The 23,810-nt window shown below is 42.3% G+C and overlaps 1 protein-coding gene across 1 annotated transcript in view; it reads right to left on the bottom strand.

Annotated features, from left to right (window-relative positions):
- The window catches only part of IDO2 (indoleamine 2,3-dioxygenase 2), a gene marked incomplete at its 5' end in the record, with an annotated part of 87,266 nt that overhangs the window by 41,614 nt on the left and 21,842 nt on the right, over positions 1-23,810 (bottom strand). Inside the window, 2 exon segments of the mRNA XM_073622205.1 lie at positions 203-320; positions 2,358-2,457. Of these exon segments, the coding sequence (XP_073478306.1) occupies positions 203-320; positions 2,358-2,457 (218 nt within the window).

The raw sequence follows: 23,810 nt of genomic DNA, 5'->3' as shown, positions 1-23,810 counted from the left end.
GAGTTTCCAATAAATCAGCTTTAATTGGGCATGTCGCAGACCGGTTTTTAAAAATGGCATCAGAAAAAGGTTTCCTTGGTTGGTATAAATCAGATAAGAACAGAGGGAGGGGCATAAATAGCTGGGAATAAAAATAGGAGAAGTGAATTAAATATAGAGGGGTGGTAAAGCATGGGTTTAGGAACAATGTATGCTTACTAACCATAAATGAGATGGAGAGCCTCATTCATCTTGTTTATCGAGCGTTCCAAGTCTTGCAGAGCTATAAGCAGTGTCTGCTTATCATCAGACTCCACAGATTTCACTGCCTGAATGACAGACTGCAAATAAGACAGCAATCATTTATCAAACTAAATCACACTGAATACACCTTATTAGTTTATTATGTGTTAAAGATATCAATATCTAGACAAGGTATTGTGGTGCGGTAAACATTAAAAGAACCAGTGACAACTACTCTTTCACAAGAATTGTAATATTTAGTCTTATACAGTATTATAAATGGCATAGTTCTGTATGTGTAATTGATACAGTAGCAATTGTTAGATTTTATGACCTCTGACCTAGCATAAAAAAAATGAAAAACCCTGCAGAAAGGAGTGGCTGCACGTACCTTTATTTATCTTCCAGGCCGCAGGGATCTCCAAACTATGGCCCTCCAGTTGTTGCAGAACTACAAGTCCCATGAGGCATTGTAAAACTGACATTCACAGAAATTACTAGGCATGATGGGAATTGTAGTGTCTGAACAACTAGAGGGCCATAGTTTGGAGACCCCTGTTCCAAGGAGCCTCTACAGTGCCCAAACCCAAGATACTGAGGCCATCTATGATGGAAGTTGGAGATTACACTAGCCCTAATGAACGTCTCAATGAAATAATCTGTGCCTGTACAATTGAGACACAAGGCATTATCAGAGCTATAATGCAAGATCTGGAAGGCAATGTTCGCCTACTCAGTGGTCTGGTTTTGGTGGTGTTCTACAAAACAAAGGTTAACATAAAAGGCTCCTTTTTTGTTTTAGTGTCTGCTTTTAAATATTTATGTCAGCATTAATAATTATCAAATATGCTTAAACTAAATCCTGGTCGGGCTGAAAAAATACAAATAAAAGTAAAAATGTCAGCCTATTGTAATCCATTGCATAGTGGAGCTCAGGTTGGATGAGAATGGGGCAATGCTTGGAGCCAGGGAGATGCACTGCATTGACATGAACTGACCAGGAACATGCCAACTGGTGGGGAGAGCTGAATGGCAGAGAGATGTCATCAGACTCCTGCTTCATTGTCCAGCAATCATATCTATAAGTATTATTGATCTTCAGTCACCCAGCCAAATAAAGGAAAATAAACTGTCTGGAAGCGGGGGGGTGGGGGTAGGGGGCTATTGACTAGGCAGGGCTGTTATATTTACAGGCCACACAATCCCCTCCCGGGGTAAGAGTGGTGAGAAAAGTTATCTAGAATGTATAAAGGCATGTTTTTTTTTTTTTTTTTTGTTCAACCAGTGAGTTGAGAAAATAAAAAAATACTGACTTGATTCCCCCATCCACACATTTGATACACATGGGGGAATTCTCCCCACTGAACTATTGTATTCTGACAGCAGGGAGACTTCTCTGCTGAATCGGCTGAATTTTGATCCATGGCCAGGTTAAGCGCTCATCCAGTTTTTGTTGAATGCTCTCACACTCTTGCTGGATATTATTTGAATATTTCAGGTATTTATATAATCACTGACAATATACCCAGCACTTTACATACTGTCCTTTTGCACCACTCCCTGCCCTCATGGAGCTTACAATCTAAGGCCTCTAACATATAATACATTCACATGCTAGGGGCAATTTGGACACAAGTTTTTTTTTTAACCTACTGTATATTTATTGTGGGAGCGAACGCAGGGAAAAAAAAAAATGCATACTCCAAGCAGGTAGCATCCTGGTTGGGATTCAAACCAAGGACCCCAGTTCTGCAAGGCAGGAGTGCAAACCACTTGTGCATTGTGTAATAGTTAAGGCCTCCGACCCTTCCAGTATGACATTGGCTTTCATCATCAGCTTGCCTTGTTTTATTTAGTGCACCGCAAGCTCTTTGTACACAGTAAAAAATAGCACAAAGGCGTTCAAATTAGTCAGCAATGCTTGATGTCATCAATAACTGTATAGTGTTCACAAAAAGCTGAATGTATCGGTGGTGGTGAAAGCAAACAGAAAACACATAACTGTATCCAGGCAGACTACACTTCATAGACGTCACCGGGATCTATTTACTTAGCACATTTTATCACACTATGATAAGATCTCACAGTAGCAGTCTGAAGAATAGACTTTTCACTCATTCCTGTAATCTACCTACCCTGACTGCAGGGATGGCTGCCACTTCTACCAGCAAGGTGACCAAAACAAAGCCCTGAAGACTGTCACCTCCTGGAAGTGACACAATGGTGGACAGGTTCCTGTAAACAAGACATAAGAAACATGAGCTATGCAGAGCCATACCCCTGTGCAATGTTGATCATACATTATGATTATTACAACAGACACCAGCCTCACTACCAATAACTGAGCAGTTAAAGGAAGTCTCTGTTGAGGAATTCTAGAGGCTGCCATTCCTGATCCCCTTCTCCTGAAAACACAAGGTCCCTAGCCGTCATTGTAATCCAGTAGTTTCAGCATTCAGTAAAATACTGCAGTAGCACTACCCCAACAAGAGCCGCTTGGTAATTTGGGTTCTCTGTTCTGTGCCTCAACTCCAAGAACACCCTCAGCCCCTCTGACACACCTGGTTGAATCAAAGTTACTGCCAAGCACTTTTAAGAATAAGAATATAGATACCTTAAACTTGGCTGTGGATTGGCACCAAGAAATAGACACAAGACCGTTTGGTGGGAAATGAACTTAATGTATTGGTATGGGCTAGAATAAAATGGTTGTTTGAGCATAAATGAACACAAAGAAGGTAGGTTCAGACACATTCTGCTACAATATAATCACTCTGCCAAGGTAATTTAGAATAGAGTTCTGTACCACTGGACTGGAATTAACTCATGAACCAGCAAATTCAGCAACAAACTGTGCATATAAGCATGAACTGCAATGTGAATAATACTAAAACTAGTCTAGAGCGCAGGAGAATGGCCACAATATGGTGGAATGTTCCCTGAGAGGTACCTCTTAGCATAAGCAATGGGTGAAGGTCTCTGTGTAGCAGCTGTAAAGTAAAGGGAAAGTCTTTAGTTCCAACTCTTCAGCTGGCTAGAGTTGGGGCCTAGTTGTAACATTGGTGCATGTAAGAATATTCCCAGTTAAGACTGCAGGCAGCAAAAAGGCTACTAGATGGCTGTATGGTCAGTTCCTAAAGGGCTCAGTATCTCTAGCAGCAGATAGTAAATCCCCACCACAGCAGCTCACAAGTCTCAGTGATATCGCAGCTCACCATCCCATCACACAGCTATTAGTCCACTCTGCTCTACACGCAGGTGACTCTGGCTATTGGAAACACCAAACTTAATTCACTGGATCCCACTCAGGCTACAGATATGTAGCAGGGATATGCACTCACTGGTCTCCCTCACAGCAAGAGATAGCGGTGTCCTGTACAGCCTGACAAAATGTAGCTCTTAGCCCTCCTCCTGGAAATTTCTCACTAGGAAATGTAGTTCAAAAGCTCTTGATTACAGTAGAGGAGCCTTTCAACTTTTTTAACACACAGAAACCCTTAAAATAACTTTCCGGTCTCAGGGAACCCCTGCTAAAAATGACTACTGTATATCTACATCTCATGACACATTAGTGTGACAGTCAGTAGGAAGAATTCTCCTTACACTTGTGATCATTAGGAAGAATGAACCCCTTACAGACAGCGAAAAGGATCAATGTCAGTGGGAACTTATGTGAGAGGCAGAAATTGCTCATTGCTCAAGGAACCCCTGGCAACCTCTGGACGGAACACTTGGGTTCCATGAAACCCTGCAGTAGAGTCTCTCCCCTGGACTACAGTTTCCACAGTGCAGTGCTGCCTGACTCAGTCAATTGAACCAGCACTGCAGGGCAGAAGCTAAAGAGGGCAACTGCAGCCAGTGTTTCACTCTTCATTGCTAGAGAAGCAAATGGCTACACTGCCTTACAAGTATGCACATTAGAAGATCTGACTGCACAGTTGCGTCTCTGATCTGCATGCATCTTTCAGGTCCCTTACTCAAAAACAAGTAATTTTTTCATAGGAAGGTCAGTAATGATAGTTCCATTTTCAGCAGTTTTCCTTTATAAAGGAAACCTAGAATTTAACATGTTGTTTACAAGCAGTACAATGTACCAAATTGCAGAATGTGAACTTTCATGAAAATGAAGATATAAATTAATTATGCACACAACAAAAAACAAAATGGCCCATGGGACTTTTGGAGAGTCACACCTCAAACACAAAATGTACATTTTTTTATAAACAATTTAACAGATGTTTAAAAACACCACATTGTACAAAAATATAAGATCAACATTAAATTTACATTCGTATAGGAAACCTTTCCATGGGACCTAGATATACCATGACGATAGTTGCCAATAGTCTAGGACAGCTGTGCTGTGAGTCTCGACGCGGGAGAAGCACAGGAAAGTGTCTGGAGATCAAAGGCATAAGTAAATGAATAAAGAAGCAACCATAAAAAAAAAAAAAATAAATAAAAGATTGTTTTTAATTACTGTATTTATTGGCGTATAACACTCACTTTTTTACCATGAAAATCGGGTGCAAATAGCGTGTGCGTGTTATACGCCAATACTTCAATTTTAGCTGCCTCGGAGGGGACAAGGAGGGGGTCTGGACGAGCGCAGTCAGATTACATACAGCGAGAATCTCCTGTTTACTTGGCAGCCTCTGTAATAGGAAGTCCTGTCTCCTGGGCCACCATTGGACCACTGTTCTGTCTATCATAGGAGATTCTCTTTGTATGTAATCTGTCGGCGCTCGTCCCGCCCCCTCCTTGTCCCCTCTAGGCTGCAGGTGGATGTCAGTCAGGCTGCACTGATGGCAATGGTGAGGCTGCTGCAATGAAGGCAATCGTGAGGCTGCATTGATGTGGATTGATGAGGCTGCAGATGGGCACTGACCCTTATTTTTTTGCTCCAAAGTTCCTTATTTAAAATTTTTGTTTTTTTCCTGAAACTTCCCTCTTAAAATTAATGTGCGTGTTATACGCCAATAAATACTGTAAATATGTGTGAAATGTATATATCTTATCATACGATATTCAACTTACTGTGGGTAAGAAAATACTGGTCTACTGGCGCCCCATAGGCGGCTAGCTATGAAGTAGACAGGAAGTTGATATGTTCCATAAGTGTAGCCACAGAAGGACAAAGTGACTTCAAACAAGAAAAAAAAAAAAGAAAAAAAAAAAAATGAAAAAAAAAATGCCCACACCTAAAACAAACAAACAATACCAAATAAAGTCTTGCAAAACAAATGAATATATAAACCCATATAATGTAACTGGATCTAATAATGCAATATAATGTGACAAAAAAAAAAAAAAAAAGGGTGCTGGTGTGCTATATAGGATTGAATGAAATAATCATGTTTCTGGTTATTAACTCAGAAAGATAATGTATGGTGCAAACGTGAATGAGATATTAGGCAATGTTGTGTGATTAACACGTAACTCATGTGCAAATGTTGTAAGGAAGAAAACAGTGCATAATAATAACGATGATGTATAAGAATCAATCTCTCATGTGTGTGAATGATAAATGAATAATGCAAAATAATATCTATGTATGGATGGACCATGGTATGTGTGTCAGTGATAATAGAATTAAAAAAGGGTGACTCCTAAAATAGTGATGGCCCCATATAAGAAGGAACGGGTCCCCATCCCACATGTCTATACAAGTGGTCACAACACTCACTGCAACAGGGAACAGCCAGCCACCAACGGCCATTGTGCTAGGTGGACATAAATATACCAAACACAGTCAGGAACATCAAATGTAAATATAAATTACCAAAACCCCAATATGGTTTACAGACAGATATGCCTGGTGACCGGTTCAATAGCAGTCTGCACTGTGACCAAGCCAGGGTCTGGGCTTTATAGTCCAGACTGCTGGGTTGGCCCTGCACAGGGCGTGGAAATGCAGCACTGCTGATCCCCACCGAGTGCGGCCAGCTGGCACCTCCCAGATGACCAGGAGGGTCGTTCACATTTTTGTATCTTGGGCAGAGCATAGAAACATGCCTCCGGCGAAAATGGTGTACGACTGTATTCCCAAATATGTTGCAAAATAATTCCTTGTTGATATGTCGTATCAACTAATTGATAGAAATTGTTGTTAATCTTAGGGATCCTATCCCTACTGATTGGTTTGTACCATTTTTTGTTAGACAAAAGTTTCATACACATTTTTATAGTGTTCAATATCCATCACTACAATGTTACCCCCCTTATCAGAGGGTTTTATGACCAGATTTGTGTCATTGATTAAGTTAAATCAGCTGCACCGCAACATCGCCGAAGCCGCTGGTCACGCCCACACCCGCTGGTGGCAAGTGTGCAACGCCGGTGTACTAACGGCATGTATGGGATGCCATGAACGCAGTGCTGGGGGGAGAAAAAGGTGACACCAATCCCGCTGGTCTCCGAAAAGCAGAAGGAGATCTAAAAGCGCCATGGTTTCTGCAGGGGACAGCCACACATCGCATCCCAGAGGGAATGTATGGGGTGCACAGGCAGGAAGCAGGGAATATAAGGGGGATTGCAGCTCCCAGGAAAGAACATGAAAAGGAACCAGTGGGAAGAAAAAAGAAAGGATTTTTTTGCGGTTGCCTAAAAAAAAAAAAAAAAAAAAAGTGCAAGAGAAACAAATGTATACAGATCTCCAAACACTGTCATGTACCCAGAATAAAAGGCGATACCATACATGGCACATACCATGGGTCCCTTAGTGGAAGTATAGTAGACAGTGGATATGTAGAATAAATATATATCAAATCAAGACAACCCTAAATGGGTAAGGAGGACTTGAATGAGGTGGCTTCATTCAAACCAGGGGCCTTGGTAGCCACTAGTGATAATATCCACCTAATTTCTCTCTGGAGAATGGCCCTATCCCAGTCTCCCCATATGGATCCTGTGGGATATGTTCCAGGCATTAAAACGGAACTTTAGTGGAACCATATGCATGATCATGGGCAACATGCCTACCTATAGGGGAATAAAGATCACCTATCTCTATGGCATAAGTATGATTGTAAAAAAAGTCTCTAAAATTCCCTGAAAGTCTTCCCAACATAAAAGGCCCCACACTCACATGTCATGAGGTACACAATCCCCTGTGTTTGGCAATTTACAAAACTTTTGGGAAAAAAAACAAAAACAAAAAACCCCACACACGAATTTGGAAAGTGCCCTTGAGTGAATGAGTTTTAAGGCTTGGTCCAGCCAAATGGCTGTGCTCCAACTTGTCCTTCAAGGATGAAGCCTGTCAATACACTACTAGTGGTTGCAGGGGAACAAATTTGGAGATAACTGGATCGCTGGTCAGAAGGTACCAGTGTTTTTGAAGTATAGTTTTAAGATCATCATGCTGAGAGCTATACCGGGTAATAAAAACAAACTGTTCGTCTTAGCCACCTTTTTGAGGAAAAGTAATGAGTCTCTAGTCTTACCTCTTGCACGATTGTATACTTAGGCCAAACATTTTTTACTATATCCTCTCACCCCAAGTTTGTCTCTCAGCAAGCCTACTTCAATCTCAAATACTTCAGTGGCGCTACAGAGAATGTACTAGTGGCACCGGATGAGCACTAGTGGTGTGCAGAATAGTATTGCCTGATGTAGGCTTGCGGTATAGACCACTGGATAGATGTCCATTGCCATCTTTTTAAACCATTATGTCAAGAAAAGGAATACTGTTCAGGTCATATGTCATTGTAAACTGTAGATTCCAGTCATTTGAATTTAGTTTAGTAAGAAACTCAAGCACCAAATCGGGACCGCTATCCCAACCGATGAAAATATCGTCGATGTATCTGTGCCACGAAAGAACGTGGCATCTGGGTGGAATAGATTGCCATCGGTAGGCCGTACCCTGACAGAAGATGGTTGGTTGCTAATATTGATGTGTTGCACTTCATTAATATCCTTATCAATGACAATCAATGTTCACGCTAACAGATTTTCTTCCCATTTGGTCTTGAAACCACTGTCAATACTACTCAAATTTGGGAATATCTGGACTCAGTCTCTTGGGGCAACATTTTTCTCCAATACATTGCTCCAAGAATTTTACGTGCCAGAAAGTGGTTGATTTTCGTTCCTTTAGCTTTCTAAGCTTGACGAAAAAGGCTATTACATCTGTAGATGCCCCATTAATTCTCCCGTATTTGGCTTGGTACCCGTGCATCTTTTGTTCCCAAGTAGAACCCTGATAATGTTCCATTTTAAATACAGAGGGCAAAAAATTGAAATAGCAAATGCGTCCAGAGAGAAGTCCTACAAAAGAATACTAACTATTAGTGTTCTTACAGCATTGTTTTAACAACATATATATCATTCCCATATCCAACCAGCTCAAAAAAGGGAGGGCTTGGTGTTTTCCACCAAATTGTATAATAACAAGAAAAGGAAGAGCTGGTGTGAGATGTGTGGAGGTAGTGCTCAGTCCCCGATAGTATTCACACAACAAAGAGATCAATCAAGAGCGAACATGTCTGACAGTGATGCCGCTACCTCCTCTTCATTTAGAAATATGGATACTTTTCATAGGAGACAAGGATATAAACGCCCCCAATATAGAGAAAATGTTAGAAAAGATGATTCTAAAAGACGCCCCGGCCCCAGAACCGATCAGGGTGCCATAGGACAGCCACCTGTCACCAACTTGAAGGGAAATAGATCTACCAGTGGAGCTGTAGCTGCTAGCCCTTCTGGCTCCAGCTCTACAATAACTTTAGTGGAAACTGACCCCAGCAATGTTTTAATCAACAAAGATAATGTCGACTCCAATTCAATAAGAGCAATAGGGGTACTGGATCAGTACGCATGCAGGCCCAGTTAAAAAAAGAATCCTATTTCAGAGGCAAAAGAGAACTCGGAGATGGAAATTCATAATCTTTCATCAGTCTTGCACCTTTCAATGAACAACTATTATCTAAGGGTCTAAGTTTTTGCCCCCATACTGATATTGATCATTTTGAAGCTATCAAGGATACCAACTTATTTGTACACAATGTCCTACTGAAGGTTATGTACTTTAGATCCAATGCCACTCCTGACACCGTTTATACAGCTGACAAATATAGTAAAAATAGGATTTTTTAAAAACAGCTTACCTGTAAAATCCTTTTCTTTCGAAGGACATCACGGGACACAGAGCCACAGTAATTACTGATGGGTTATATACCCTGTTTCCCCGAAAATAAGACCTAGCGTGATTGTCGGTGATGGCTGCAATATAAGCCCTACCCCCCAAATAAGCCCTAGTTAAAGTCCTTGTAGGTCTTATTTTCAGGGTAGGGCTTATTTTCGGGGTAACAGGGTAGGGCTTATTTGGGGGGGTAGGGCTTATATTGCAGCCATCACAGACAGACACACTAGGTCTTATTTTCAAGGAAACAGGGTAGGGTATCACTGGTGATTGGACACTGGCACACCCTATCAGGAAGTTCAACCCCCTATATAATCCCTCCCCCTTGCAGGGATACCTCAGTTTTGTAGCCAAGCAATATAGTGTATTAGAAGAGGGGCAGGACCTCTGTGTCCCGTGATGTCCTTCGAAAGAAAAGGATTTTACAGGTAAGCCGTTTTTAAAAAAAATACTATTTTCTTTCTCGAACATCACGGGACACAGAGCCACAGTAATTACTGATGGGATGTCCCAGAGCAATGCTACCTGAGGGGGGGGACCATGACCAAGTAGGGTGCAATCAGACCTGAGGACACTGTACCGCTGCCTGCAGCACACTTCGCCCAAAGGCGATATCCTCATGCCTTCTCACATCCACCTGATAGAATCTGGTGAATGTATGAACTGAAGACGGTTGCGGCCTTGCAGATTTGAGCCATAGAGGCCCGGTGATGCACTGCCCAAGAAGCACCAATAGCCCTTGTGGAATGTGCCCTGATCTGAAACGGAGGAATCTTCCGTTTCAAACCGTAATCAAGAATTCTACCTATGACATATTTCCTGGGATCAAAAAAGGAAAAAAACCGCGCTATAAAAATGATATAAACAATGATCCAAATATAAAGTCTCACAAAAAATGTAATGAATAGCCCAGTTACAGTCCAGACAAAAAAGACGAGTATGTGATAAAAATTCTTCCAAAAGAAACAGTGAAGGTGGATACAGTTTAGCGGAACACACCAATATATAATGCGCTTACCAGACGTAAGCCATAAAAGGACGAGTGGCTTAAACCCAGCCTGGGCCTTTATATATATGCTCCAGATGAAACAGGAAAGGGCGCCCTCGTTCCGTAGATCCACAAATTATGATCCGAAAAAATAACAAAAGATATATAGCATAATATTGTTTACATAAACACCACGCCAAACCAAAAAAAGAAGTGACACTCAATTGACCTTAAATCATGTGTAATCATATAAACTCCTATGCTAGATAGCTAGGACAATGTGGTAAGTATCATGCAAACATGCAAAAATAAAATCAAAGAGTCAAAATATGAGTGACAAATTATAAGTGGGTGAAAAATGCAACGACTCCCAAAATCTGCTTACCAGATGTAATTGGGCAGTCGGCGTGTATAAATCACCTCAAAATTTCATGAAAGATTTGTGAAGAGAGAAACTCTCACCAGGTGCTGAAAAAACTAATAGTACGAGCTGCTTACCAGAAGGCAGACCCTCATATGCAAACCTAGTGAAATCAGGAACCCAACACCAAAAGAAGCAGACACTAAACGGACCTTAGGGAATGTCCCCTTACCAGACAAATCAAGCAGACAGGCAGATATATTGCAGTCTCAGCCAGACTCCCGAATGGATCAGTGTAATCACGTCTTGCCCTCTCAGTCCGGACTCAGCAGCACATATATAATGAAGAGCCAAATGGTGTAATACTGCATATAGTAGGTTTATTATAAAAAAGAATAACACTTACATAAATACGAGATTTAAAAGCGAAAGTAGAAACGAAGCCGGCCGGCCTCCGGACACACTCCCGTCCTCAATCGAACAACGTGCTGACGTCAGCACGTTGTTCGATTGAGGACGGGAGTGTGTCCGGAGGCCGGCCGGCTTCGTTTCTACTTTCGCTTTTAAATCTCGTATTTATGTAAGTGTTATTCTTTTTTATAATAAACCTACTATATGCAGTATTACACTATTTGGCTCTTCATTATATATGTGCTGCTGAGTCCGGACTGAGAGGGCAAGACGTGATTACACTGATCCATTCGGGAGTCTGGCTGAGACTGCAATATATCTGCCTGTCTGCTTGATTTGTCTGGTAAGGGGACATTCCCTAAGGTCCGTTTAGTGTCTGCTTCTTTTGGTGTTGGGTTCCTGATTTCACTAGGTTTGCATATGAGGGTCTGCCTTCTGGTAAGCAGCTCCTACTATTAGTTTTTTCAGCACCTGGTGAGAGAGTTTCTCTCTTCACAAATCTTTCATGAAATTTTGAGGTGATTTATACACGCCGACTGCCCAATTACATCTGGTAAGCAGATTTTGGGAGTCGTTGCATTTTTCACCCACTTATAATTTGTCACTCATATTTTGACTCTTTGATTTTATTTTTGCATGTTTGCATGATACTTACCACATTGTCCTAGCTATCTAGCATAGGAGTTTATATGATTACACATGATTTAAGGTCAATTGAGTGTCACTTCTTTTTTTGGTTTGGCGTGGTGTTTATGTAAACAATATTACGCTATATATCTTTTGTTATTTTTTCGGATCATAATTTGTGGATCTACGGAACGAGGGCGCCCTTTCCCGTTTCATCTGGAGCATATATATAAAGGCCCAGGCTGGGTTTAAGCCACTCGTCCTTTTATGGCTTACGTCTGGTAAGCGCATTATATATTGGTGTGTTCCGCTAAACTGTATCCACCTTCACTGTTTCTTTTGGAAGAATTTTTATCACATACTCGTCTTTTTTGTCTGGACTGTAACTGGGCTATTCATTACATTTTTTGTGAGACTTTATATTTGGATCATTGTTTATATCATTTTATAGCGCGGTTTTTTCCTTTTTTGATTTATTTTGGTGGGCCACACTTAAGACCGCAGCTTGTTTGTTCTTTCCTTTTTTCTTTTCCAAGCGCAGTTTTTTTCGTTTTATTTTATATTTCCTGGGATGCCAACCTCTGGATTCACACCAGGATACATAAGCTTTCCAGACTATGATAAATCATCCTGGAAGCTGGCTTCCTTGCATTAATCAAGGTAGATATGACAGAACCTGAGAGCCCACGACTCTTCAGAATGTGGGTCTCAATAGCCAAACCGTCAAATTTAGCATTTGTAAGGCAGGATGGAACACTGGACCTTGAGATAAACAGGTCTGGGCGTACCGGTAGGGTCCACAGGGAACCCACCGTCATCCTTACTATTTCTGCATACAAAGTCCTTCTGGGCCAAGCGGGGGGGGCCACCAGAGGTACCGACTTCCTTTCCTGCCTGATCCTGCGAAGGAGTCGTGCTAGTAGCAGAATAGGCGGGAATGCGTAAAGCAGTGAGAACTGATGCCATGGAATCACCAACGCATCCGTCCCGCATGCAAGAGGATCTTTTGTCCTTGCCACAAATCTGTCTATCTTTTTGTTGAATCGGGATGCAAAGAGATCTACATCTGGAACCCCCATCTTTGGCATATGGCCCGAAAGACGTCGGGATGCAGAGACCATTCCCCTGGAAGTAACTGCTGGCGACTTAGATAGTCCACCTGCCAGTTCTCTATTCCCGGGATAAAAACTGCCGATACGCATGGCACATGCATCTCTGCCCAGACTAAGATCTGGTTCACCTCCTTTTGAGCAGCTCGGCTCCGGGTGCCTCCCTGATGATTGACATAAGCCACTGCTGTGGCATTGTCGGACTGGATCCTGACCGGACAACCCTGTAGCCTGATAGTCCAGGCTTTTAGGGCTAGATATATCGCCTGGATCTCCAGAATGTTGATGGGTAAGGTCTTCTCGGTCTTGGACCATATCCCCTGAACCGCAGACTGTTCCAGAACTGCTCCCCAACCTGACAGACTGGCATCTGTTACCACCGTCCAGGTAACCAGTAGAAAGGATTTCCCCATCTGCAGGTTTTTGGGTATGAGCCACCAATTGAGGCTCTGAAGCACCGCATGCGACAGGTGCATCGGAAAGTCTAATGCCTGAACCTTCTTGTTCCAGGTCGACAGAATACTGTGTTGCAGCATTCTTGAATGAAACTGAGCATAGGGAACTGCTTTGAATGAAGACACCATCTTCCCTAGTAGCCTCATACAAAGGCGGACAGAGGGACCTTTCTTGGTCCTGACTGCCAGAATCAGCTCTCTTAAAGCAGCGATCTTTGCCTGGGGTAGAAATATTTTCTCCTGGCTTGTATCTATAATCAGACCTAAATACTCCAGTCTTCTTACTGGTTTTAGGAAAGACTTTTCTAGGTTGAGGATCCAACCCAGGTGTTCTAGATACCCGACTGTGGTCCTCAAGTTTCCATTCAAAAGAGGCTACCGACCGGTCTATCAAGAGCAGGTCGTCTAGGTATGCTATGACAGCTATACCCTGAGCCCTTAATCTGGCCAGAGGAGGAAAAACAACTGCCTCCGCGCCAATGGTGTCAATATTTTGGTAAAAAAAAAAAAAAAAAAAAAAAAAATGTGAATTATATACATAAATGCAAACAGTGAAAAAATATATATAATAAATACACATAAATCAAGCTGCTCCCCAACTTGAACATAAATGATCAAAAGGTAGATAAAATGGATAGGGGGGGCGCTAGAAACTGAGATATAATATTTAAAGTGCAGACAAAATTATGCTTAATACTGTAATTAATAAAAAATTAAATAAAAATATATAAAAATATTGGCAGTAGCGTTAGTACATAACAGTGCTAATGATAAATTTTCATAATACAGTGAATAATAATTCTAAAGTGAAGTAATATCTTCCAATATGTGCCAATTTCTTGCCGCTGCTATAAAAAGTTCCGTCACCAAAAGAAAGAAGAAAATACACCTGGAAGTAATAGATATCTGCTTACCAGATACCAATGACCCCTTAAATTAAAAAGAGAGTCACTAGCGCTTATGCAGGATTGTGCCTGCTCACATGGACGGCTGGACAACTGGATGATGGTTTAGGCATGAACCCCTCCGGTCCCAATCGTTCAAGCAATGGATATATGGGAAACAAACAAAGTCTCCATAGTGTAAAACCATTTATTAAAATGTTAAGGTAACATTAAAAAGCCAAATGGCCGCTTACATTTGTAGGTGCCTACCCGGCACTGGGGCTGCTCGTTTGTCAGGGTAAGGTTGGTGTCAGAGACCCATCGCATCGCATCAAGGACGGCGTGCGTTCCACCCGCCGCAAGAGACAACCGGATGTAGGCAAACAATCACATGACCACGTACCGCTCCGACGTATGTTTCGTTATTAACGTCCTCGGGGAAGCGTACGTTGGTCACTAGCTTACGGGCTTATATCGAAAAAAAAGGCGGGTAAATACGAACGTGACAGGAAGTCTTCCGTTCGGATCAATAAAGTTTCAATGGCATTAAATAAAAAAAAAAATAAAAAAAAAAGGAAAAAAAAAAAAAACGAAAGACATGCTCCCCCTGGTGGCTATAAACCATATGGATTTAATAGTCACTTTGGCTAAAAAGGTAATAGTTAGCTTAGCTAGCACTATTTCCTATTGCCATATGTTACTCCCCCTACTGGTTGTTTCCAAGTAGGCGGAAAAATGCCCCATATTGTCGATATTGTTATATTATTGATTTGCAATAAATAAATAATGTAAAACTAATAAAAAAAACATATTTAATTTTGGTTGGTCTAAGTTGAAATAGACAGATGGTTCAACCCTGTAATGCCGTGCAGCCAGTCTCGGTTTACATTAGCATGATAAATACCCATTAATGCAAGTTTGTACAGGGTAATCCCTAACACTAAATGGGTGCTTTATATAAAAAAAAAAACAAATAGAATCTAGTAAATTAAAATTATTAAAAGTAATATTAATAACCTGAACTCCCCATCAAAAGATTACTGATTTAGGCAGTTCATTAATAATGTACCTAACCATAGATAATAAAATTATAAAAGGTTTGAATACATCATATTTATACAATACAGAACAGTAGAAGGCATTTTTAAGAAATTTTGGCCTATTCTGCTTAAAAGAAAGAGCTTCAATCTTCCCTGCCTAAAAAAAACAAAAATGTATTTAATCGAAGGGCTCCCAGCCTTAGAAATCGTATAGCCCCCCAATGTACCTGACCCGCCAAAGAAATCACTTACGTTTTTAAACTGATCTGGTTTCCATTATTGTACCAGGTGCAAAGCTTGAAAAATGACTAGGAAACCGGGTACAAAGAAGAAGATATCCCAATTTAAATCTGTAGTAACACAACAAGAATTTAACATCAAACCCCTCATTACATGCGATTCTGACCACGTTACTTATGTTTTGGAATGCCCATGTTCCTTACAATACGTGGGCAGAACCACACGACAACTAAAAGTAAGAATTAATGAGCACCTCACAAATATTAAAAATGGTTACCCCAACCATAGTGTCTCTAGATACTTCAAAAACTCTGTCATGATAGTGATCCATCATTGTGTACATTTTATGGTATTGATAAAATTTCAAGAGATTGGAGGGGTACTCATATGAAAAGGGCTGTATCCAAAAACGAAACATATTGGCTCTACAAATTACAAACCATGCAACCACATGGAATGAATATAGATTTAGACCTTAACTGCTTTTTAACTAACGACTAGTCCAGGGGTAGGCATTAAAGATAATATTTACGAACACAATTAATCATTCATTATACATTATTTTTGTGGCCAAATGTGATGTATTCAAACTTTTATAATTTTATTATCTATGGTTAGGTACATTATTAATGAACTGCCTAAATCAGTAATCTTTTGATGGGGAGTTCAGGTTAATATTACTTTTAATAATTTTGATTTACTAGATTCTATTTGTGTTTTTTTTATATAAAGCACCCATTTAGTGTTAGGGATTACCCTGTACAAACTTGCATTAATGGGTATTTATCATGCTAATGTAAACCGAGACTGGCTGCACGGCATTACAGGGTTGAACCATCTGTCTATTTCAACTTAGACCAACCAAAATTAAATATGTTTTTATTAGTTTCACATTATTTATTGCAAATCCATAATATAACAATATCGACAATATGGGGCATTTTTCCGCCTACTTGGAAACAACCAGTAGGGGGAGTAACATATGGCAATAGGAAATAGTGCTAGCTAAGCTATTACCTTTTTAGCCAGAGTGACTATTAAATCCATATGGTTTATAGCCACCAGGGGGAGCATGTCTTTCGTTTTTTTCATTTTTTTATTTAATGCCATTGAAAAACTTTATTGATACGAACGGAAGACTTCCTGTCACGTTCATATTTACCCGCCTTTTTTTCGATATAAGCCCGTAACCTAGTGACCAACATACGTTTCCCTGAGGACGTTCATAACGAAACGTACGTCGGAGCGGTACGTGGTCACATGATTGTTCGCCTACATCCGGTTATCTGGTTGTCTCTCGTGCCGGGTGGAACGCACGCCGTCCTTGATGCGATGCAATGGGTCTCCGACACCAACCTTACCCTGACAAACGAGCAGCCCCAGTGCCGGGTAGGCACCTACAAATGTAAGCGGCCATTTGGCTTTTTAATGTTAAGGTAACATTTTAATAAATGGTTTTACACTATGGAGACCGTTTGGGACCGGAGGGGTTCATGCCTAAAGCATCATCCAGTTGTCCAGCCGTCCATGTGAGCAGGCACAATCCTGCATAAGCGCTAGTGACTCTTTAATTTAAGGGGTCATTGGTATCTGGTAAGCAGATATCTATTACTTCAAGGTGTATTTTCTTTCTTTTGGTGACGGAACTTTTTATAGCAGTGGCAAGAAATTGGCACATATTGGAAGATATTACGTCACTTTAGAATTATTATTCACTGTATTATGAAAATTTATCATTAGCACTGTTATCAATATACTGTTTTTGGTTGGTTATGTACTAACTCTACTGCCAATATTTTTATACATTTAATTTATTAATTACGGTATTTAAATTAAGCATAATTTTGTCTGCACTTTAAATATTATATCTCAGTTTCTAGCGCCCCCTATCCATTTTATCTACCTTTGATCATTTATGGCCAGAGGAGGAGCCAAGATCTTTGTGAACACTCGAGGTGCAGTGGCTATCCCGAAAGGCAGAGCCACAAACTGGAAATGGCGCCCTCCTATCTCGAAGCGCAGAAACTTCTGATGAGCAGGAAAAATGGGCACATGCAGATATGCATCTCTGATGTCTATCGATGCCAGAAATTCTCCTCCCTGCAGGGTGGGAACTACTGTCTGAATTGATTCCATGCGGAAGGATTAAATCCTTAGGAATCGGTTCAGATCCCTTAAATCCAGAATGGGTCTGACATCCCCATTTGGCTTTTGGACCGTAAAAAGGTTGGAATAGAAGTCCAATCCCTGGTCCTTTGCGGGAACAATCATAATGACCTCCTGCGACAAAAGTCGCTCTATCGCTAGAAGGAGCGACTGCTTCTTCTCTGGGTCTCTGGGGACACTTGATCTGAGGAACAGAGGAGAGGGAAATTCCTGAAACTCCAGCTTGTACCCTAAGGTTACCGTGGAGATTACCCATCTGTCCTGGAAATCCTCCTGCCAGAGCCCTGAGGACTGTCGCAGTCTTCCCCCCACTCGAGTGACGGGGGCGCCCCCTCATGCAGAGGTCTTACTGTTTTGCCTAGTAGGCTTCTTCCCCCAGGACTTCTTTTGTCCCTGGGGTTGACTCTTGTCTCTGGACCCAGATGGGAGGCGTCCGTCGAGACTACCTGGCGGCTGAAGCCCCCGGCACTGTGGAAAGAGTTTGTTTGAAAGAGGGACGCTTACTCTTAACAGGTAAGAGAGTGCTTTTCCCACAAGAGATTCTCTTGATATAGTTATCCAACCGTGCACCACGAAATGGAAACCCAGCCAGCAGCTTCTTACATGGTGCTTCGGCTGACCAATTTTTCAACCATAGGATTCTACGTATATGCACCAACCCCAGTGAAAGACGGGAGGTTTGCACGATAGAATCTCTAATGGTGTCAACCACAAAGCATAAGGCCGCTGGAAGGTTAGCAAACCCCTGGGCCTGCTGTTCAGGTAATACTTTGATGACCTGCTTAACATGGTCTCTTAAGTATTGACAGACTCCAATCGCTGCTACTGCAGGTTGAGCCACTGAACCTGCTAAGGAGAAAACATCCTTCAATAGGGATTCCATCTTTTTATCTACAGGATCCCTGAGCATTGTCTGACAAGTCAGACTATTATTTACAGAGGAAATGGCGGCATCAATGGCCGGTATTCCCCACATTTTAATAAACTTTTCTTCCATCGGATAAAGTGTTGAAAACTTTTTCGGCGGAAAAAAACGTTTGTCTGGGTGATCCCACTCAGAATAAATGAGCTTTTCAAGTAAATTATGAACAGGAAAAGTCTGTGCTGCTTGGAAAGGTTTCAGTGACCCCAAAGCAGAAGAGGATTCTTTAGCAGTTTCAGATAGGGGCAACTTAAATGTGGAGCGGACCAATCCAGTAAGGATCTGCACTAAGACTAAGACTTTCTCCTCTTGGGAAGTCGCAGAGGGTCCCTCTCCACCTGATTCCTCCAAAGAGGAATCATCCATCCCATCCTGATCCTCTGAAAGAGATTAGTCTCCTTTATCCCAGAGCTCCTCTTCCTGAGGGTCTTGGGGAACAGAGGAAGGCCTAGTGCGTTTTCTTCTACTGAGTGAAGACGTAATCACGGCCATTAATCTTTCCTCTAAACCATTAATGGTTGAGAAAAAAACCTCTTGTGTAATATATACAGGGGCTGAAGTGCCAGAAGCAGGTGTAGCTCCTGACCCCAACGGCTCTCCCTGGATAGCCGTCCCTGGCCCATCGGGGGGGGGGGGATGCTGCTGACAGGGGGCCCTCAGAACCTGAATGAGATCCCCTAGGGTCTCTGGTTCTTGGGGTGCTTGAACCTCTTCTACCCATAGTGCAAAGCAACAAGGTGTGAGGTATACAGATGAGCACTGACTGCTGAGCGATGTAGTCTGACTAAAAGCCTTGCTACCCAATGCTCAGTCTTGTGTCTCTCAGAAGGCTGTGTGCACCTGTACAGAGTGCCTTTAATAGCCTGCAGCTGGCCTGAGTGGGAATCTAAGCACCTGTGCTGACGTCCCGCCCCCCCCTCGATTTTTGAAAAAAACGAGCACTTCCCGCGCTGGTCGACTCTCCTGTAATACTATGGAGGAAGGCTGGGGGAGGGGGAGGGGGGAGAGAAGCTAGTAGTGAAGACCTGCCTAAACGGCAATGGTCGGAAATGGTGGCCTGAGGCAGTGGTGCCCGAGCGGTATAACCACTTTCTAGACCCCTGTGGCCTCTCTCTAGCCTGGGGGGGGGAACATTCAAACATGAGAAATCCCCCTTTCCATCCTACCTTTGCAGCCGGCCTTAGACGCTGTGAAACACATGTGCAGCATAAACACTGAGACAGACAATCCAGCATGTGAAGGTTTGTGCTCTTGGCAGCCCCCGGTGGTCACAATAGGCATAGCATGCATTTACCTTAAAGGAGAAACCTACTAGAATTAGAAAATTCTGTGGAATCTCCTCTTACCTTATCCAGCCGCAGGGTTCAGTTTACACAGACCCAATCTTCACCTCTCACGGTGGGCTCCGTTTAAAAAAAACGTCAGAGACTGGGGCCCCCTACGAATAGGGAGATCCTGCAGTTCTGGGCCCGTAAAGCACCCGGCTAGAAATTAGGCTAGAAAACCATTTTCTAATATGCGGGGTCCAGCTCTCTAAAAAGAGGAAGCGTTACAGGTAAAATCTCGTTTCTTCGGACACGAGGCCCGGGTACCATCCAATTCGGCCTAGAAAGGACACTTTGAATGGATCCGGTCTGCCTGGCTTGCCCCAGTATAGGATATAGGATATTCCCTTTGGAGCTCAGCACAGGACATCCGCTTGATCTTATTGACATCATTGATCTCGAGGAGATATTGGACACGGTTGATAAAGAAACCTTTAACCCTAAGACCAATCTAAAAAGAAGATCTCAAATGTTTCCTTCCACACAAAACTACCCCAGTTTAACAATCTTCCTTAAACAAGTTACCCAAGAAATTGAAAAAATGAAAACCTCGGAACGGGCAAAATTTAAATTTATCATATGGACAACAAAAAGCACTAACTTAATCAATAACACAAATCTGGTCATAAAACCCTCCGATAAGAGGGTAACATCATAGTGATGGATATTGAACACTGACAAAAGTTTCGTACACATTTTTATAGACACAAAATGGGGCAAACCAATCAGTGGGGATAGGATCCCTAAGATAAGCAACAATTTCTATCAATTAGTTGAAACTGCATATCAACATATCTCGCAACAGATTTGAGAATACATTTGTACACCAGTTCTGCAGGAGGCATGTTTCTATGCTCTGCCCAAGACACACAAAACTGTGAAAGACCCGAGGTCGTCCCATTGTGTCCGGAAATTGATGTATAACTGAGAATGCTAGCCTGTGTATCGATTCCATTTTACGTCCTTTTGTGTTGACCATCCCCTCTTTCTTGCGAGACACCCTGCATCATTTACAAATACTTGATGACATGCAAGTCCCGGCCTCGGCACTATTGGTTACAATCGATTTTTGAGGCATTGTATTGCAGTATTCCACACAAACAGGGTATTGACGTTATGAACTCGTTTTTAAATCAGAAGGATAGGCGAGAGGGACAATTTCACAATTTTGTGGCTTATTTACTGTTCTTTATCTTGTCCAACAATGTCTTTTGTTTTGCGGGCTCCCACTACCTCCAGGTGCAGAGCGTCGCTATGGGCACATGTTGTACCCCGGTGTACGCCAATCTGTACCTGGGGGGGGTGGGAGCGACGCATTCTCAAGCGATGGTCTTGAGATGTACCCGTGCCACGTTCTTTGTGGCACAGGTACATCGGCGATATTTTCATAGTTTGGGATGGCAGTCCCGATTTGTTGCTTGAGTTTCTTACTAAACTAAATTCAAATGACTGGAATCTACAGTTTACAGTGACATGACCTGAACAGTATTCCTTTTCTTGACATAATGGTTCAAAAAGATGGCAATGGACATCTGGTGGTCTTTACTGCAAGCCTACATCAGGCAATACTATTCTGCACACCACTAGTGCCCATCCAGTGTCACTAGTACATTCTATACCCTATGGACAGTATCTTTGGTTGAAGCGCAATTGTAGCACCACTGAAGCTTTTGAGATTGAGGAAGGCTTGCTGAGAGACAGACTTATAGGGCGTACACACGGTCGGACTTTGTTCGGACATTCCGACAACAAAATCCTAGGATTTTTTCCGACGGATGTTGGCTCAAACTCGTCTTGCATACACACAGTCACACAAAGTTGTCGGAAAATCCGATCGTTCTGAACGTGGTGACGTAAAACACGTACGTCGGGACTATAAAACGGGGCAGTGGCCAATAGCTTTCATCTCTTTATTTATTCTGAGCATGCGTGGCACTTTGTCCGTCGGATTTGTGTACACACGATCGGAATTTCTGACAACAGATTTTGTTGTCGGAAAATTTTATCTCCTGCTCTCCAACTTTGTGTGTCGGAAAATCCGATGGAAAACGTCCGATAGAGCCCACACACGGTTGGAATTTCCAACAACACGCTCCGATCGGACATTTTCCATCGGAAAATCCGACCGTGTGTACGGGGCATTAGGGTGAGAGGATATAGTAAAAAATGTTTGGCCAAAGCATACAATTGTGTGAGGGGTAACACTAGAGACTCATTACTTTTCCATAAAAAAGGCAGCTAAGACGAACAGGAATGTTCGTTTTATTACCCGGTATAGCTCTCATAATGATGTTTTTAAAACTATACTTCAAAAACACTGGTACCTTCTCACCAGCGATCCAGTTATCTCCAAATTTGTTCCCCTGCAACCACTAGTAGTGCATCGATGGGCTTCATCCTTGAAGGATAAGTTGGTGCACAGCCATTTGGCTGGACCAAGCCTCAAAACGCTTTCATTCAAGGGCACTTTCCAATGTGGTAGATGCCCATACTGCAAGTATATCAATACGGGCAAAAACCACATCTTAACCAAATGAAAATTGGCAATTTACAAAACTTTTTGGAAAAAACCTAACACAGGGGATTGTGTACCTCATGATGTGCGAGTGTGGGGCCTTTTATGTTGGGGAGACTTTCAGGGAATTTTGGAGACGTATTCACAACCATACTTATGCCATAGAGATAGGTGATCTTTATTACCCTATAGGTAGGCATGCTGCCCATGATCATGCATATGGCTCCCCTAAAGTGCAGTTTTTATGCCTGGAACATATCCCACAGGATCCTCATGGAGGAGACTTGGATAGGGCCATTCTCCAGAGAGAAATGAGGTGGAGGTTCTCACTAGCTGCTACCAAGGCCCCTGGTTTGAATGAAGTCACCTCATTTAGGTCCTTCTTACCCATTTAGGGTTGTCTTGATTTGATATATATTTATTCTACATATCTTCTGTCTACTATGCTTCCACTAAGGGACCCATGTTATTTGTCATGTATGGTATCGCCTTTTATTCTGGGTACATGACAGTGTTTGGAGATCTGTATATATACTTGTGTTTCTTTTCCCTTATTTTAGGCAACCGCCAAAAATACTTTTTTTTTTTTTTTTTATTTCTTCCCACTGGTTCCTTTTCATGTTCTTTCCTGGGAGCTGCAATCCCCCTTATGTTTCCTGCTTCCTGCCTATGCACCCTATACATTCGCAACCACTGGGATGCGATGTGTGGATTGTCCCCTGCAGGAACCATGACACTTAGATCTCCTTTCGCTTCTTGGAGACCAGCGGGATTGTCGTCACCTTTTTCTAAACCCAGCGCCACGTTCACAGCATCCCATAAATGATGTTAGCATGCTGGCATTGCCGCGCATGCTCACTCACCACCAGTGGGTGTGGGCATGACCACGGCGATGTTGCAGTGCAGCTGATCTAGCTGCATCGCAATAGGCAACTGGGATGTGCCAGCTGGCTGCACTTGGTGGGGATCAGCAGTGTTGCCTCTCCACACCCTGTGCAAGCCTATTAGTGGATATTCCATCATGATGACAATGAATGGGCTGGGCCAGCACCGCGGTCTGGACTATAACGCCCAGACCCTGGCTTGGTCACAGTGCAGACTGCCATTGAACTGGTCACCAGGCATATCAGTCTTACTCCTAGGGCAAGCCATTTGGGGTTTTGGTCATTTATATTAACATTTGATGTTCCTGGCTGTGTTTGGTATATTTATGTCCACCCAGCACCATGGCTGGGTTGGTCTTTGCTCCCTGTTGCAGTGAGTGTTGTGACCACTTGCATAGACACGTGGGATGGGGGCACCTTCCTTCTTGTGGTTCCTTCTTATATGGGGCCATCACTTTTTAGGAGTCACCCTTTTTTAATTCTATTATCACGGACACATCAACCATGGTCCATCCA

This window comes from Aquarana catesbeiana, linkage group LG03 (genome assembly GCF_042186555.1).
Source record: "Aquarana catesbeiana isolate 2022-GZ linkage group LG03, ASM4218655v1, whole genome shotgun sequence".
NCBI lineage: Eukaryota > Metazoa > Chordata > Amphibia > Anura > Ranidae > Aquarana > Aquarana catesbeiana.
Note: the sequence above shows the minus strand (reverse complement) of the source record. Positions and strands in the feature narration are given on the sequence as shown.